At 42.0% G+C, this 17,180-nt stretch overlaps 1 protein-coding gene across 3 annotated transcripts in view; it reads left to right on the top strand.

Annotated features, from left to right (window-relative positions):
- Positions 1–8,547: 8,547 nt before the first annotated feature.
- TRPC1 (transient receptor potential cation channel subfamily C member 1) overlaps positions 8,548–17,180 on the top strand; it is a 50,693-nt gene continuing 42,060 nt past the window's right edge. For all 3 annotated transcript variants that reach the window (XM_067557184.1, XM_067557097.1, XM_067557264.1), the window contains exons 1-3: positions 8,548–9,202; positions 12,883–13,037; positions 15,175–15,276. In XM_067557184.1, coding sequence (XP_067413285.1) covers positions 9,067–9,202; positions 12,883–13,037; positions 15,175–15,276 — 393 coding nt within the window. In that variant the 5' untranslated portion in view covers positions 8,548–9,066. The remainder of the gene's footprint in view (positions 9,203–12,882; positions 13,038–15,174; positions 15,277–17,180) is intronic.

Below are 17,180 nucleotides of genomic sequence, written 5' to 3'. Positions count from 1 at the left end.
GGGCACTTTCTTCCCAGACCAAAAAAATTCACATCGGGGGTGTGGAAATGCCAATAGTGATACTGGGGGATCCTGCATATCCCTTGCTCCCTTGGCTAATAAAGCCATACACTGGGCACCTTGACAGCAACAAGGAGTGTTTTAATAACAGACTAAGCACTTGCAGAATGGTGGTGGAATGTGCATTAGGGCGTTTAAAGGCCAGATGGAGAAGTCTCCTTACCACGCTGGATATGAGTGAAAAGAACATCCCATCAGTTATAGCTGGATGCTGTGTTCTTCATAATGTTTGTGAAGTGAAGGATGAAAGGTTCCCCTAGGGTTGGGCTGAGGAGGCAGAAAGACTGGCTGCCAATTTTGAGCATCCAGATGGCAGCAATACACTCAGAGCCAACCATGAAGTGCTTCGCCTTTGGGAAGCATTGAAAACCAGGTTCTTCAATGAGACGCAGTAATGTTTTCTGTATGTTTTGTGCCTTTGCTTACCATCCCCCACACCATTGATATCAGTACCCTCCAAAGCCCTCCCCAAACAAGCTATGAATTAATAAAGAGACGTATTGAAATGATGCAAACTTTTACTTATGAACATTGAAGTCGGTGGGGGTGGGGGTGAGTGTTCATTTATAGTCTCAAGGGGTAGTGTGGTTGCTTACAGGACAGCTGCTGCTGCTTTCTGCTTGCCTTCACCAGGGTGGAGTGCACCACGTACTGCAGCCTGGCCATTCTCCTCCGAGCCCACTTGGGGTTGGATGAGGGCAGCAAAGCCAAAGGTGGAGGAGCGTTCTGAAGGGGTTGCAGCGGGATTCTGTCCGGCCGCTGCTCCTCCTGAAGCTCCACAAGCCACCTGAGCATGTCTGTCTGCTCACGCATGATTTCCAGCATCTCCTGCTGGGTACTACGATCATGCTCCTGCATCGCTCTTCGATTCTCCATGTCCATGTTTTGGGACAAGGTCAACCACCACACTCAGAGCTGTGTCTCAGTGGCCAGGGAGGTGTTCATGAGCTCGCCAAACATATCGTCCCGTGATTTTTTATTCCTCTTTCTGAACTGCGATAGTCTTTCTGCAGCACTTCTAGAGGGGGGGGCCAAGGCCAAGGTGTCTATAGAACAAAAAGAAATGCACAACGTTGCCATTGTTAGCAGACCCAGAAAACTGAAGCAAATGCAACAATGTATAAAATACTCCCCTTAGTGTGCACAAGGCTAAGCCAGATCTGCATTCCATTCCGAGCATCTCAGAAGGGTCGGCTCGCTGTGCCATTACAGAAATAGTAAGCCAGGGGCACTTTACTCTGCTATAGAGAGGATTAATTATCTCTGAAAAGCTCATTTCAAATGTCCTGTATGAGAGGGCTGACCGGCGCCGTGGTTTGAGTAAGATGACCGTTTTGGGATGAGGTGGCCACAGTGTAGCTGAGGACAGCGAGGGGGGGGGGTTAATAGTCTCGTCAGATACCATGGCAAAATTATTTAAGTGACTCAGTAGGCCAAAAAAAGGGGACTTGAGAGGTACAGGGTATGGGCTGTATAGCTCAGGTACTTTAAACATGCACCTTCTTCCCTAGGTGACCATGAGCAATATCAGTTTCCTGAGAGTAATGCATGAGGAAAGAGAAGATTTGCTGCATGCAGCGGGGTACTGGCTTGGCCCTTATGCTGCTATTCTGTGTTCTGCTATGATTCCGGCTCACTTGATTGTAGCATGGCGCGGCAAAATATCCTCCGTGGAGGAAGAAACAAGGCTGCCCTCCCCTGAAACCTTGTACAAAGGATAACAGATTACCTACATGAAAGTTTCCTTGAGATATCAACGGATGATTCTCTGAGCATACTTCTGCACATAAATAATCTGTTCCCAAGTAACCCCCCCCTCCTCCTGTAAAGTCCTGTAAACCCCTGAAATCCCCTTCCCCCTGCTCTAGGGTCAGGAATAGGTCCTGACTGTCTGGGAGAACGGACACCCCACTCTCCTGCACTCTGCTCTTCTCCTCCTCGTCCACGAGGTCCTCATCATTCTCCCTGGACTGGGATGCAGCGGAGGTATCGATGCTGCGTAGCGGCACCGTGGTGGGGTCGCCACCGAGAATTGCATGCCGCTTCTCATAGAAGCGGCATGTTTTGGGTGAGGAGTCAGAATGGCTGTTAGCTTCCCTGGCTTTTTGATATGACTGCTGTAGCTCCTTGATCTTCATGCGGCACTGCTCCACATCCCTGTTGTGCCCCTTCTCCAACATGCCCTGTGATATCTTCCTGTAAATGTCTACATTTCTTTTGCTGGCTCGGAGCTGAGCCATAACGGACTCCTCGCTCCACAGACCGATGAGATCTAAGACCTCAGGTCAACTCCATGCTGGAGCGCGTTTGGGCCTTGCAGGAGCCATGATGAGTTCAGCTACGAAGCTCTCTCCATGCTGGCTGCACAGGAAATGAAAATTCAAATTTTCCTGAGGTATAAGGGGAAGGGCCATTTCCAGTTTGCATGGCCACGTAACTGACATGCCTAAGTGCCGTGTTTTGAATTCGCTCAAGTCTTTCTGGAGACAACAAAGTCGCCAGGGGCAAACAGCCTCTGAAATTACAGGGGCGGTTTGAAGGGCGCCCCAAGACACTAAGGCGGTTTGTATATATCCCTTTTAAGACAGAGTGTGAGGCTTGGAAACGGTAACTGAGAAAAACTTGGCGAACTATTCAGATTCTTAACTATTTCGTAGTTTTTATTTATCAGCTTATTAGTACAACTATTAACTTCTTCTTTTACTGATTCACTTTTATATAAGTACAAACAACAACAATTAATTACGATTGCAATTTAAGATACAAAACTTACACCCAAGTCTTTCGAGAGTTACAAGAATTCCCATGGCAATTTGCCCTTTTGGGACAAATCGAAGGGTGCCTGCAATTGAGACTAACACCCGAGTCTGTCGAAGGTTTTCTTAAGGAGACTTAAGTAGTCTTAAGACTCAAAGGGTGCCCGCTAGATGTTACCACTGTAAAGCAAGAAGGATTTTCTCTTAAGAATCAGGCATCACAGATGGGACTGAAGAGGTTTATTTACGATATCGGGAAGTCTGAGAAATCAGCTTCAACTTCATGGTGTTACAAAGATCACTTATATACGTTTTTTTTCTCACTTAAACAATTCATTTACATTTCTCTTATCTATTTATTTACAAATGCAGACCTTGTTCTTCTCAGTAAGAACAGGGGTGATAAAGACAAAGACAGAACAGAATTTCTGACTATCCTTGGGGGGGGGGGGGGGGGGGGGCAAATGGGTGGAATCTTTACAGATAAGAGGGTACGCCACAAGGACGGTGGCGGGGTGTGCGTGCAAGGAATGTGCTGTTCATGGAAAGGCAGAATCACTAAGTGATGAGGCATTTACACTAGCCATTGTCCTTGAGGTTTTGTTATGCATGCCTCTTAATTATTGTGGGTTCAGTTGGGCTGAAAACTGCTTCAGGTCTAACACCACAAATTGTCTTTTCTAATTCGTTTACAAATTCTTAACACACAAATGAAACTTAAAAAGCAACTAATAATTACAAAGCAAGTGCAAAAAGCAGTTATTCCAACAATTATAGCCACAATCACTCCTGAATACAAGTAGGATTATTGTTAGTTTACATTTACATTTACTACTTACCACATGTAGAGATGAACTCAGTAGCAGCAAAGATAATAAATATTTCATGACCTGGTCTATCTTATTTAGCGCTGATTTTCATCCAGGTGGAACCTCTATCGTATTCACACCCAGGTTATCATCCGCAGGAGAAGTCCCAATGGGTTATCAGCCAGTTTCCTGACTATTCTAATGCAATGTTGAGGCGATGGGCCAGAGAGTGGTGTGACGGTTGATCAGACCCTCTACGCAATGCAATTCTGGTGCACTGCTTTCTTGATGTGTGGCTCTCCGATTTGGGCTTACCTGACAACCACTTTTATCTCTACTCCGGCCTATACGTCCGCCAAACCAATTTATGGACATTTTCTACATCACTTTGGCGGTCCCTTCTTGGGGAGTCCCCAGGCCAGAAGGTCGTCCTTGACCGGGTGTAACTTGCCAAATAAAAGTTGCAGCGACTGCAAACTTCCAAATTTGGGCCAGGAACTGCTGTGCTTGCAAGTTCCCCTTATTCCAAGTTCAACTGGTCACTTTTCGGTCAGGGTTTTTTGCTGCCCCTGAGTTTCTCTCCCCCAGGTGGCTTACAACTCCTACCTCCTTATCTATTATACAAGATTAACAACTTCCCCTTATCTATTACAAAAATAACTAGGAACAATTATAAGGACAAATGGCTACAAAATAATTTGAAGCACAACTAACAATCCTCAATGGATTTTTCTATGTCTCTTTCTCAACATGGACTCGGGGCACAAACACAATACAATGATTTTAACCCGTTACGACAGTAACAACAGAGCGCAAATCTCCAGAGCGGTCGCAACGGGGCATTATGGGATACCTCCCGGAGGCCATTAACATTGAATCACATTACGCTGTCTACACTGACGCAAAATCGACCCATGAAATTCAAATTACGCGCTACACCACTTGCAGAGGTGGTTTTATTACGTTGACTTTTGCCGCGCTTTAAGTCGACGGAACTACCATGCCAGTGTAGACGCAGGCTTTAGGAGATCGACGTAAGTGACATTATGTTGACCTCTATCGCCAGTGTAGACCTGGCCTAAGTTGTTTTATTTCTTCAATAATGTCAGTAATGAGAGCTACCTCTGATTCAAGAGAGATTCCTTTGACTTGTAATATCTTGTTTCTGTCCTCAATACTTGAAAGAACTTTGTACCAGAAGCTAGCCATTAACAAACAAGCTAAAGTACTTTTTCAGTGCTTCTACTTGTGATTGAGCTTCATGTGCCACAGACACAGTCTCTATATTGAAATCATTTTCATCTTGATTTTGTTCATCTGCTTCCCTAGTTAGTATATTGCCTGACTGCAGAAAGGCCTTGTCTGATTTGAAAAACTGGAGGAGAGATTGGTGTCCTTTAGCTTCTTTTAGGTTCCTTTCTTTTACCTCCATATGTTTCTGGCTGCCTGATTTGTATTTATAGTCACCACCAGACATGGCAGTATGGGGTGTATGGGTGACTGTGAGTGAATTAGACACTTAGTCACATATATTTTGGGCCTGCAAATCCTACCTAAAGGAGACACAGCACTGGCTCGCACTGTCTCATAGTGCTTTGCTTTGCCCCTCCCACCAGCTGTCACTCCCTCCTGCCTATGCACAAGGAACTCTGGGACTGGTAGTTCTTGATCTTGATATAATAGACCATGTCACAGAGAGGAGCACAAATCTCTCTGTCTCAAACTACAAGTCCTAGTTTAACTACACAAGTGCACGCTCTCTATTCTAGAGAAGGGCCTGGGCTGGGCCAACAGGCCCAGCAAGTCACTGTTCAGAATGTTGCTTGAGACTGCTCTAACGCTGCTTCTGATTGGCTCCAGCAAATCTCACAAGATCTGGACAATAGAAACATAGATACAGGGAAATAAATTTCTATAAATGTCCTCAGGCATGATCAACAATTTAGCCTCAATTTTTTCCTTATGGTAATGGGGGTTGCAGCCTGGGCTGGGCCGCCCCCAGGGCCTTTGGTAAAGTGTACCTTTTTCCCCGCCTCCAAGTGGGGCCCTGCAGGGAACTGAATGTTCTGATACAAAATGTGATGCACTTAGCCTGGTTCTGGAGACAAGTTAGTACATGGATGGAAGACCTTATTTGAAACAGATTGAATCTAGGGCTTTTTCGCTCAACCTCCACACTACAGGAACTGATACTCCACAACAGCGTTGTCCTTCTTCATGAGGTACACTGCTCCAAAGTGGTAAAAATATTTTTCTGTCCACGCCTTTGACACGCCTTGATTGCTCGGTATGCCCCATTGTCTGTTGTTGTAAACTACTGTTATACTGTTATCACACTAGAAAAAACATGACAGTCCTACATGGCTCACTACTCCCAAGTGTCCTGAGTTACTCTCTTTGTTGCAAGTTTGATTGAATCACAGGGAGCATGCTTTTTAGGAATAACCAACTGCTCTGATAGGATGGTCTTTGAATGTGCTCCCTGACATAGGAGGTTGACATCAGAGACGAGGTTCTAAGACCGGAGGGCTGAAGGACAGATAGCAGATAAAACTTTGTGAAATGAATGTGCATTTCCAGAAAGATAAGTAAGGTTTCCTCTAAGGAGTGCAATGGATTCTACTGACAAAAAAAAATCGCTAGGGGATTCAAAGGAAAACATGCCCAAAACACAATGGGCGAGATCCCCAATTTGTGTAAATCATAACTCAGCTGAAGTCAATGAAGCTATGAGGTTTTAGGCCAGCTGAAGATCTGATCCCATTTCTTGACATGCTGCAAGGGGCCCCAATAGACAAAGAAAGATTTGTATAAGCACTGATTGGTCAGTAAGGAGTTAGGAACAAGTGCAGGGCCATTAGCCTGTTTGAAAAATAAATACTTTTTCTAAATTTGTGACTCATCCTAACATGAAGAATCATCTGAGAAGTTTCCACATGCAATTTCTTTCTATTCATATTTAACTCACATCAAGCCAGACTGCACATTTTCTACTTCTGCTTTTACTGACTCCTCATTCCTCTTCCTTCTCTCATCCTCATTACAATGTCCTTCAATGTCCCCTCCCATGCCACTCTGTGCCCCCATTTCATGGGTTCTTCTTTACACACCCTTACAATCCTACCTTTTCATTGACTCCTCCTCATGACCCTCACCCCTCTTCACTGGGTCATCAAACTTCCCCCATCCTCTGGCTGCCTTGCATCTCTTCACTGTCTCCTCCTTGTGCCTCCCATTCACCAAATGCTCGTGTTTCCCACTGCCCTGCACCTACTGACCCAAAATCCCTGTTTGATCAAATTCTTCTGGTATTCTGATTGGTTCTAATGAAACTGGAGTTTGAGCCTTGTTTCAACAGAACCCCCGAGTATTTTGTCATCTTCTCACTCAGCCAGTACTGAGAGTGGCAAGGAGCACATCCATCCTTACTGTCCCTGCTTCCACTGGAGGGAAAAGGGAGTTGAGTTGCTTAGGCACCACTAGCTCTTTCTCAGGAGTGGTGGAGAGAGTACAGCAGCTGGAACCACTGCAGCTTCCACAGGTAATGAGGAGTGAGCGGCAGAGCAAACCCGGTAAATAAGCTGGGAAAAGTGGAAAGCCTCCTGACATCCAGGAGACCAGCAGGAACAGAGCAGCAAGGTCCCACACAGATGTCAAAAGGTGAGGCAGCACAAATTGATTTATGTGGGATTCAAGGCAGCAGTCTATTTGAAAGAATGATTGGGTGGCATTATTATTGATTATTGAGAGGAAATAACTGATTTTGGGGCAGGCTTATTAGATGTTAGGAACATTTTTCCAGCTGATATTCTTAACCCTTCATTGCTTGTTTAGGGATGTCATCTTACAGTAGAACCTCAGAATTATGAACACCTTGGGAATGGAGGCTGTTCATAACTCTGAAATGTTCTAACTGAACAAAACATCATGATTGTTCTTTCAAAAGTTTACAACTGAACATTGACGTAAAGCAGCTTTGAAACTTTCAAAGGCAGAAGAAAAATGTTGCTTTTAACCATCTTAATTTAAATGAAACAAGCACAGAAAGTTCCCTTAATCAATTTTTTTTAACTTTCCCTTTTGTTTTTTAGTAGTTTACATTTAACACAGTACTGCACTGTATTTTGCCTTTTTTTTTTTTTAGTCTCTGGTGCTGCCTGATTGCATACTTTTGGTTCCAAATGAGGTGCGTGGTTGACCAGTCCATTGGTAACTCTGAAACTGTACCTAAAGGGAGCCTCTAAAATTCTCATGGCTGCTGTTAACAGAGTGTAAAACACCAGGAAGTGGCTCCTAGATGATATTTGGGCTCAGCTGATTTTCAGATTGCCCCCTGGTTCAAGCACAATGGAGAATCTTCAGGCCTCTTTCACCCTAGCAGGAAGACAGAACTGGGGAAGAAAAGGGGAAAAAAAGGAGAAAGACAGACCCATAGGAGAAGGGAACTTCTTGATGGAGGAAAGAGAACATTGCAGTATTGCCAACCCCGGCGGTATTCAGAAACCATGAGATTTAAAAAACTCCACATTTTCAAGTTCTTTGCGTGCTCTTGGGACTCATGTTTCAAGTTTTCTCCACAGCCATGAGGGCTAGAAGCATACATTTTTTTTAAATAAATGGAAGCTGAGATTCTTATGAAATCATATGACTCCGTGGGATGTGTGTATAAGAAAATCACCAAATAAAACTGGTGATAATAGCAACATACTAACACCGTCATCTTTTTAGCTACCCCAACACTGAGGCAACATACCGGCTTCTCAGGCTGGATAAAACAAGCAGGGCTGTAACTTCAGAACAATGCGTGTGTGTCTGCAGCTGTGTGAGCAGAGACCACCCATTGTGATTATATTACATCCTGCTGGGGGCACAATGGCACACCCAGAATAGGCCTGTGACGGGGCTGGAGGGGGGGGAAGGCATCTGCCCCCAGCCTCTGGGAACAAGGAAAAGAAAAAGGGCTCCACATGGAGGAGGAATAGTGAGGTGAAGAACGAGGGGGAGGGAAGCAGATTAGGAAAACAATGAGCAATGCCCCGGCGGGCGCCGGTTAATGTGGCTGGGCGGGGAGGGAAAGGAGGCTGGAGACTGGCGGCTCCCCGGGCGGCCAGCACTGTTGAGTGGAGACAGGGAGAAGCAGCGAGAGGGACGGAGCCAAGCAGCTGCCAAGATCAGAAGCAGCGAAGCGTGGCCTGAGTCCCGGGCCCCGCCTCGCGTCCCCCCAGCGCACAACTAGGTCTTCGGGGGCGCCTGGCTCCCATCCGCGCCTGCGCAGAGAGCAGCCGAGCCTAGACGGTCGGTCCCCGCCCTGCTGAGCGTTGGGCTGGTGCCCCCCGTTTTCCCGGTGCGAGGCGGGTGCCCGGCGGCCCGCTGCGTGGGGAACCCCAGGGCGGACTGGTCCGGACCCACCGCACCCTGATGGGCCTGGCGGAGCCGGCGCCATGGCCGCCCTGTACCAGAGCGCGGACCCGTCCGCCTCGGCCTCCCCCAACAAGCTGCTGGCGCTGAAAGACGTGAGGCAGGTGAAGGAGGAGACCACCCTGGACGAGAAGCTCTTCCTGCTGGCCTGCGACAAAGGTGCCGCCCGCCCTCGCTCCGGGGCCGCCATCGGGCTACTGTGTCACTGGGGCTAGCCCCCGGGAGGGCGGGGGCCCGGCAGACGGCCCGCAGTGCCCCCCGGTCTCGGCCCGCCGGCAGGGTGCGCGGTGCTGGCCGCGAGCTGCGCTGGGAGCAGGGCTGAGGTGTTTACGGGCCGCCGGCCCCGCGCGAGGAGACCCGCGGCCCCTTTTCTCGCAGTGGGATTCCCGTTATAATTAGGGCTCTCGTCAAAGGTCTCCTGGCAGGCAGCGCAGGTAGCACAAAGCGCCTCTTGCCCGACTTCCCCCCACCTTTGAATTGTTACTGAATTGTATATCCGAGCATAGTGACGGAAGGTCAGACACCACAGCGGCAGTTAGCAGGTAGAAGAGACACCTATCCATCATAGGAACTTTTACATACAGAAAGGTAAAGGACATAAAGGCAATAAAAGTAGAGAGGAGGGAAAGTGGGAGACTTCTTATGGCTTGTTACTTGTGCCGGGCAGGAACCATACTTTCCTGCACGTTGCATCCTTTGGAGACCCCTGCAATTTATAATTTGCTTCCTGCCCCATAATATGAAGTGCTGAGCCCCAAGGACAGTTCTGCATTACTTTTCTCTGGTTTCTGTCGTCTGTGTGAGTCAGGGGTGAGTTGTATCAATAATGATACATTATAATCCTGACCTAGAGTCCCCCTTTAAAAAAAAGAAAATTAACTGATATTACTGAAAATAAACCATAACGTGAAGTATTGGGTAATCTGAGTGGTTAGGATATGTGTAAAAGGATCAGTGTTTTGCATCAGGGCTTTTGTATGGTACTAATATGTTCATGTGTACATGACTATTTCAAATTGGGATAACTGTTGGAATGAAGGATTTCTCCAGATAAGTGAGATTTTAATATTTCCTTGAAGTCTGCTTAGCATCTGGTCACTGTTGATCTTAGATAAAGATGCACTCTTGAAAAGTATACTGCATAAGCATTTAATATAGAAATGTATTTCCTTTAAGTAGAAAGTGTATTTTTAAAACAAAAACTGATGTGAATAGTTTAAAAACTATCAGCACATAAGTATAATTTAGGGGTTTAATCTTTTACAGAATTGTCCTCTCTTCTTGAGGATAAAAACCACAAAATAGACTTTACTAGCTAGTAACATGTTTAAAATGTGGAATCACTTGCTAACCATGTGTTTCCACTCATCCATGATTTATGTATAAGAGTATTTCTTCTGATGCTAGTCACAGAGGAACTCAAATGTGAAACTATTACAGAACTATTAACTGTGGTATGTAACCTATCATTTAAATTAGCTTCTGTGCCAGATGACTGGAGGAAAGCTAATTGTGATGCCAGTTTTTTAAAAAGGCTTCAGAGGTGATCCTGGCAATTACAGGCCTGTAAACTTAACTTGAGTACCAGGCAAATTGGTGGAAACTATAGTAAAGGACAGAATTATCAGACACCTAGAAGAACATGATTTGTTGGGGAAGCGTCAGCATGGTTTTTGTAAAGGAAAATCAGGCCTCACTAATTGACTAGAATTTCTTGAACAGGTATGTGGACAAGGGTGATCCTGTGGGTATAGTGTACTTAGATTTTCAGAGAGCCTTCGACAAGGTCCCTAACCAAAGGTTCTTAAGAAAAGTAAACTGTCATGGGATAAGAGGCAAGGTCCTCTCTTGGATCAATAACTGGCTAAAGATAGGAAACAAAGGGTAGGAATAAATGGTCAGTTTTCAGAATGGAGAGAGGTAAATAGTGATGTCCCCCAGGGATCTGTACTGGGATGAGTATTGTTCAACATATTCATAAATGATCTGGAAAAAGGAGTAAACAGTGAGGTGGCAACATTTGCAGTTGATACAAAACTACTTAAGATAGTTAAGTTGAAAGCAGGCTGTGAAGAGTTACAAACACATCTTGTAAAACTGAGTGACTGGGCAACAAAATGACAGATGTAATTCAGTGTTTGATAAATACAAAGTAATGCACATTGACAAACATAATCCCAAATATACATATAAAATGACAGGGTCTAAATTAGCAGTTACCACTCAAGAATGAGATCTTCGAGTCCTTGTAGATAGTTCTCTGAAAACATCTATTCAGTGTGTAGTGGCAGTTCAAAAAGCTAACTATATGGGGACTCATTAGGAAAGGGATAGATAATAAGACAGAAAATATTGTATTGCCTCTTTATAAAGCCATGGTATGCTCACATCTTGAATACTGTGTGCGGATCTGGTCGCCCTATCTCAAAAGAGAAATATTGGAATTTGAAAAGGTACAGAAAATAGCAACTAAAATGATTAGTGGTATGGAATAGCTTCCATATGAGGAGAGATTAATAAGGCTAGGACTTTTCAGCTTGGAAAAGAGACGACTAAAGGGGGATATGATAGAAGTCTATAAAATTGTGACTGGTGTGGAGACAGTAAATAAGGAAGTATTATTTACTCATAATACAAAAATTAAGGGTCACCAAATGAAATTAATAGGCAGCAGGTTTAAAATGAACAAAAGGGAGTATTTCTTCAGAGTGCACAGTCATTCTTCACATAACTCACAGTCAACCTGTGGAACTCCTTGCCAGAGGATGTTGTGAAGACCAAGATTATAACAGGGTTCAAAAAAGAATTTGATAAATTCATGGAAGATAGATCTATCCATAATATATTAGCCAAGATAGGCAGGAATTGCTGTTTGCCAAAGGCTGGGAATGGCCGATGTGATGGATCACTTGATGATTACCTGTTCTATTCATTGCTTCTGAAGCACCTTGCTTTGGCCACTGTTGGAAGACAGGATACTGAGCTAGATGGACCATTGGTTTAACCCGGTATAGCTGTTCTTATGTTTAGGAATTTAGCTCTGATTCTTTGTGTAGTGTTAGAATATCTTGCTCCGAGGCAATCAGGTTGCCTAGAAATTTATTCTTTGTGTATTTTGTAATGAACTTTTTTTTTTGGCTTGGAAGAAGGGCTTGGTGAGCTAAAACAATGCATAGTACTTCCAGTTTTTTAACTCTGTAGCTCTTGTATGGAAAGTTTAGTAGCTAATGTAACATTCTAACAGCTCTGTAGCTGAGATTCAAATTCTACTGGTATTTTATTATAAACTATTATTTCTCTGATATATAGAGTAACTTGAAAATGTGTTATTGATTAAAAAAAATAATTAAAAACTTGTAACTGAAAAAAAAGTGCCAATTTAGATAGTAGCATTGATCAAGATACATTGGTCCGTAACTTGGCCCCTCTTTGGTCTCATACAGTACATGGGAGCTATTGCCTCAATTTTGAAAAGCACTTACACATAAGTTTTTCCCAGTGGCATGTAAGCAGAAGCTTAAATACTTTCCTGAACTGGGATTTATAAAGGATGGGGAGGAGTGATTTATCTGTGTTTTGTTTAATTTCACATCTAATGTGAATAACCTGTTTCTACCGTGGCTGCTTCGCAGCCTTATATGTTGAAGTTTTTGGTCAGGTGACATGGATTACTGGTCATGACATGGATGACTGGATTAATGACCTCTTAAATTGTTCAATGAGCATGTGCTTTTTTTTTATTCTAATTGATAAAAGTATTGTTATATTTACATTTCAGAATATATGCCAGTAAAAATGAATCTAGAATACTAAAATATATTTGTACGTTGCTTGTTTAGGCGACTATTACATGGTTAAGAAACTCTTGGAGGAGAACAGCTCAGGTGACATGAACATAAATTGTGTGGATGTGCTTGGGAGAAATGCTATTACCATTACCATTGAAAATGAAAACTTGGACATACTACAGCTCCTTTTGGATTATGGTTGTCAGGTACAGAACCTCTACAGAGTCATGTACTCTTCATATTCTGTTTCTTACTGTCTTTGGTTTTCCTTTTGCACTTTCAGAACCTGGAAGAAAAACGTTATCAATTTTGTCCCCTTTCAGTTGGAAACACTGAATTTTTCCCCTATCCACACTAACTCCATGTTTCCAGTGGAGTTTAAACATGGCAAATCTGTAAATTATTTTCACGTTAGTGCATCAGTGATGTCTATTGAGTACTGAGAACAGTTTGGTTATTCCTGCTGAAGAGTCAGCACACAAACTGTTCCCCAAATAAATTACTGCACCTTTTTAATATTCTGCAATGGAATTGTAAAGTCTTAAAATATTTAGAATGCAAACGTCACTTTGCACCTAGATCATAACAACTTTTAGGATAGGTGAAGATTGAAGTTAGAACATGAAATATTCTTTTCAAGTATCTTATCTCTAGACTAAAGCAAGTATACACTTCTGTAGTTCAGAGTTCACGTGCAATGTATTGTAAAATAATTATTAGATTTTATTATGATTTTAAAAGTTAATGAGGATATAAGAAGTAGTACAATTTTTCCATGTTTAATTTCAGAATTGTAGAATGTTGCTGATTTTCCGCAGTGTGGTTAGAATATGGTTCAATGTATATCTGTGAGTGATAGGGGTTTTAATAAGTGGAATAATGAAAGTGCATCTACCTCTGAATTTTTAGTTTTGACTTAGAAGCTTTTTGTCTGAATCTCTTGCCATCCTTCAATTCTATTTCACTCCCAGGTTGTTCAGGTGCTTATAGTGTTGGCTGGCTCTCCCTCCAAGTCTGTTTTCTCCAATGTCTTCCAAGTGGTGGAAGCATGTCCTGCCTACCAAACTTATAAAATGCTACTTCCTCTGCTGCTGCTAAGAGGGGACTATTTCTGTTGTAACTTCCTCCCTGTTTTAAACAAAAATATTAAGATTACAAAGAATAATGTAAATTGAAGTGAAAATTAAAAGGTGGTTTAGCTCAGCATTGCAGAGGCATCATGAAAAGCCAGCCTAGACAGAACCTACTGTCTTTGTCTTATCTTTACGATGATGGCAGTGTACAGAAACTGATATTTTACTTCCAAAATAAAATGATTTGCTCTACGCATGCAAATAGAATTTTGGAAGGTTGGCTTTACTAAAGGTGAGCACTATTAAAAGTTGTGACTGATCAGCAGTAAAGTTGAAAAATGGTGGAGGCTGGGGGAAGAGTTAAAGAGCAACAGAATAGTTAAAGGTCAATGTGAAGACCTTACAACCCTGTACAGTTGCCTTCTTGCTTGTCTGGCTCTCGTAGCCCCTCTATAGTTGCACAATATCAAGTAGAGATATTCCAGGCAGGAATTATATTTTGTGTGGCTGAAACAGCAAGGAGCCAGAGACTCTTCCTTGACCCTTCTTGAATGGGTTATATCTCTTTTTCCATCATCCCAGACAAGACACAATATAGGCCGTTTACATGATCCTTAATGTTAATCCTTTTCTGGTATTTCTTTAAAGCATATCTTGTTGCAACCTCTTTAATCCAGTGCCTAAGAGTGAAGTTTGAGAGGGACCACTTTCCTTTTCAGATCATTGTTGGTCATGGCTGCAGTGGAACAAAACTGTCAGTAGCACAATGCTAGCTCATTGGATGATCCAAAGATTTTAATCTTGACTCTATACATGGTGGTGTGGATGGATAATGTTAATTTAATGCTGCAGAATATCCATTATTTTAATAGACACACTCCTATGGATTTAATACTGACTTCTAGCTACAACCAGCGTCTTTGCTTAGATTAACAAAGATTGCAGGTTTGGCCCTGAAGAATAGTAGTGCTGGAGAGTCTTTTGTATTAGTTTTCTATCCACCTTTCCAGTATGCAGTATGTTTTTAAGATTAAATAACTTTAGAATAAAAGTAATTGCTCCTGCATACTTTGTATGTCTGTGTATAATTTTAGTGATTTGTCTTTTTCATCTTCATCATTTTATGGCAGTCTTTTAAAAAAATCTATAGTTCTTTGTAATGTAGCTGAGTACATCATTTGCTGTTTAACTTCAAAATACTACTATCTTTTTTGGCATGTTATCTGTTTTACTACTGCTTCAGATTTAACCTCCTATTTTTTCTCTTCAGTCAACAGATGCACTTTTGGTGGCTATTGACTCAGAAGTGGTGGGAGCTGTTGATATATTACTTAATCATCGACCAAAACGATCCTCAAGACCAACTATTGTAGTTAGTACCCTTAATTCTTGTTAATTTTGGTTGGTACATCAGGAATTAATCTTCAGGGTAAATATATTATACACAGCAAGATGCTTAAGTGAAGATCTGCATTTGTTAAAAGGTCAGAAATTAGACCTTAGTCTTCAATTAAGTTTTTGCAGCCTCTTCGCCTTAGGGGATAGAAGTTTAAAAAACAACAACAACAACAAAAAGTTTGATTGTAGGCACCTAGTAGCATCATAAATGATTAACATTAACTCAGGTTTGAGATAAAGCAGGTCTAATAACTATCGTATTACACTCGCACAAAAAAACCCCCAGTGTTTGTAAACCCTTTCTGTAGTACAAATTATTGGCAGCTCTGACTGACCAAAAAAAGTATATTTTGGGTAAAACTTCACTGAACTTAAAAGATTCACCTAAAATTTCTATCTTCATTTAATAATTTGAGATCCTTCCTCACAATCCTCAAATATCAAGATGCTTTAAAAAACTTACTAAGTGGAAAACCTTGAAATGAATGTCTGTAGTGCTGCAGGAGTGAGTGAGTGTGTGTGTGTGTATGTATGTATGTACATGTTTGTGCGTGACCACATTACAAATCTGTTGTGTATATGTTCTCTGCATCTCAATAGTGGAATGGGCCAAAAAAAATCACTCGAAGGGAAAAAAACACTAATTTATTAATGAAAACTAAAAAAAAGAAGATATTGAATTCTAGTTTTCTAGGGACAACTCGCAACAATTTTCTTTCCTCAGAACAAGATTCTCATTCTGACCATTCCATGAGGACACATACGGAAAACATTTTTAATCTTTTAAGTTTTCTTCCAAGAGGAAATATAAAAGGAAGAGACACAATGAAATAGGGCCCTAAAAGGAAAACTGTTGTGTTTCTTCTGTATTATACCAGGCTATCTCTCGCTGAGCTACAAAAAGGTTGCAGTTTTTGTGCATATAGCTCATAAACATGTGGATCTCATTTAATCATAGTACTGGTTCCTTTCAGTATTGTATTCCTTACGATTTATATAACTCCGAGCATTCCATTTTGGTACAGTATAAAACAGAATTCAAGAGAGATTGCATGTGGGTGGGTTATAAAATGCGTATTTTATTTTGTGTTAGGGATGACTGACTCACAAATTCTGGAATGAAGCAAAGTCATGAGTGAATGGAGCGTTAACATTATCATCTTTAATTCATGAACATAAAAAGTGTGTGATACTGACCACCTGCTTTTGTTATGAATTATAAATTATTTCTTCCTCAGCAGCCCAGATTCCCCAAAGTTCTGAAGGGCTCTTATTTTGCTAAGGTCATTATCTCATGTTTCTCACAAAATATTTAGGAAATAGAGAGAGAGAACTTTTCTTCAAGTGGAAATTACATTATAGAATGAGTGAGCTCTGATTTTAAAATAAATGAATTTTTTAAAAAAAGCCCCTAAGTATGGATGTATGGAATATTATCAGAGAAGTAATGGGACATATAGAGAGAGCTCCTTTACAATACTTGGGTAAAAATGCTGCTGTTTCCATCTAGGTTTCTCCAAGTAATGCAGGTTGCAAAAATTAAATGTTTACTTGTCAAAGAACATATGAATTTTGTATTGGTGAAAGGCACCAAAAAGATTGCCCTAGAGACTAGAGATCTTTATTTATTCTCAGAACAGGTGCAACATGGGAACCAGTTGTGTAGCCTTCACACAGGTCTGCTAATGTACTTTAACTCTAATTGAGAGGGAAAGTCTTTGGTAATGTATGGGGAGTTTAGTCTTTGTGGCTATTTACTTCTTGTCCTTTCTGCTGACTGTAATTCAGTATGTATATGTTCCTAGAGAACTGAAATGAGATAATTGTGTATGGTATTTGTATCTATAGAAGAGAGGCTATTTTTAATATTTCAATTGC

The sequence above is a fragment of the Emydura macquarii genome, unplaced genomic scaffold, assembly GCF_026122565.2.
Source record: "Emydura macquarii macquarii isolate MOO-44397 ecotype Brisbane River unplaced genomic scaffold, CSIRO-AGI_Emac_v2 contig_18, whole genome shotgun sequence".
In the NCBI taxonomy this organism is placed as follows: domain Eukaryota; kingdom Metazoa; phylum Chordata; order Testudines; family Chelidae; genus Emydura; species Emydura macquarii.
The sequence above is the reverse complement of the archived record's forward strand: the minus strand, read 5'-3'. Positions and strand labels throughout refer to the sequence as shown.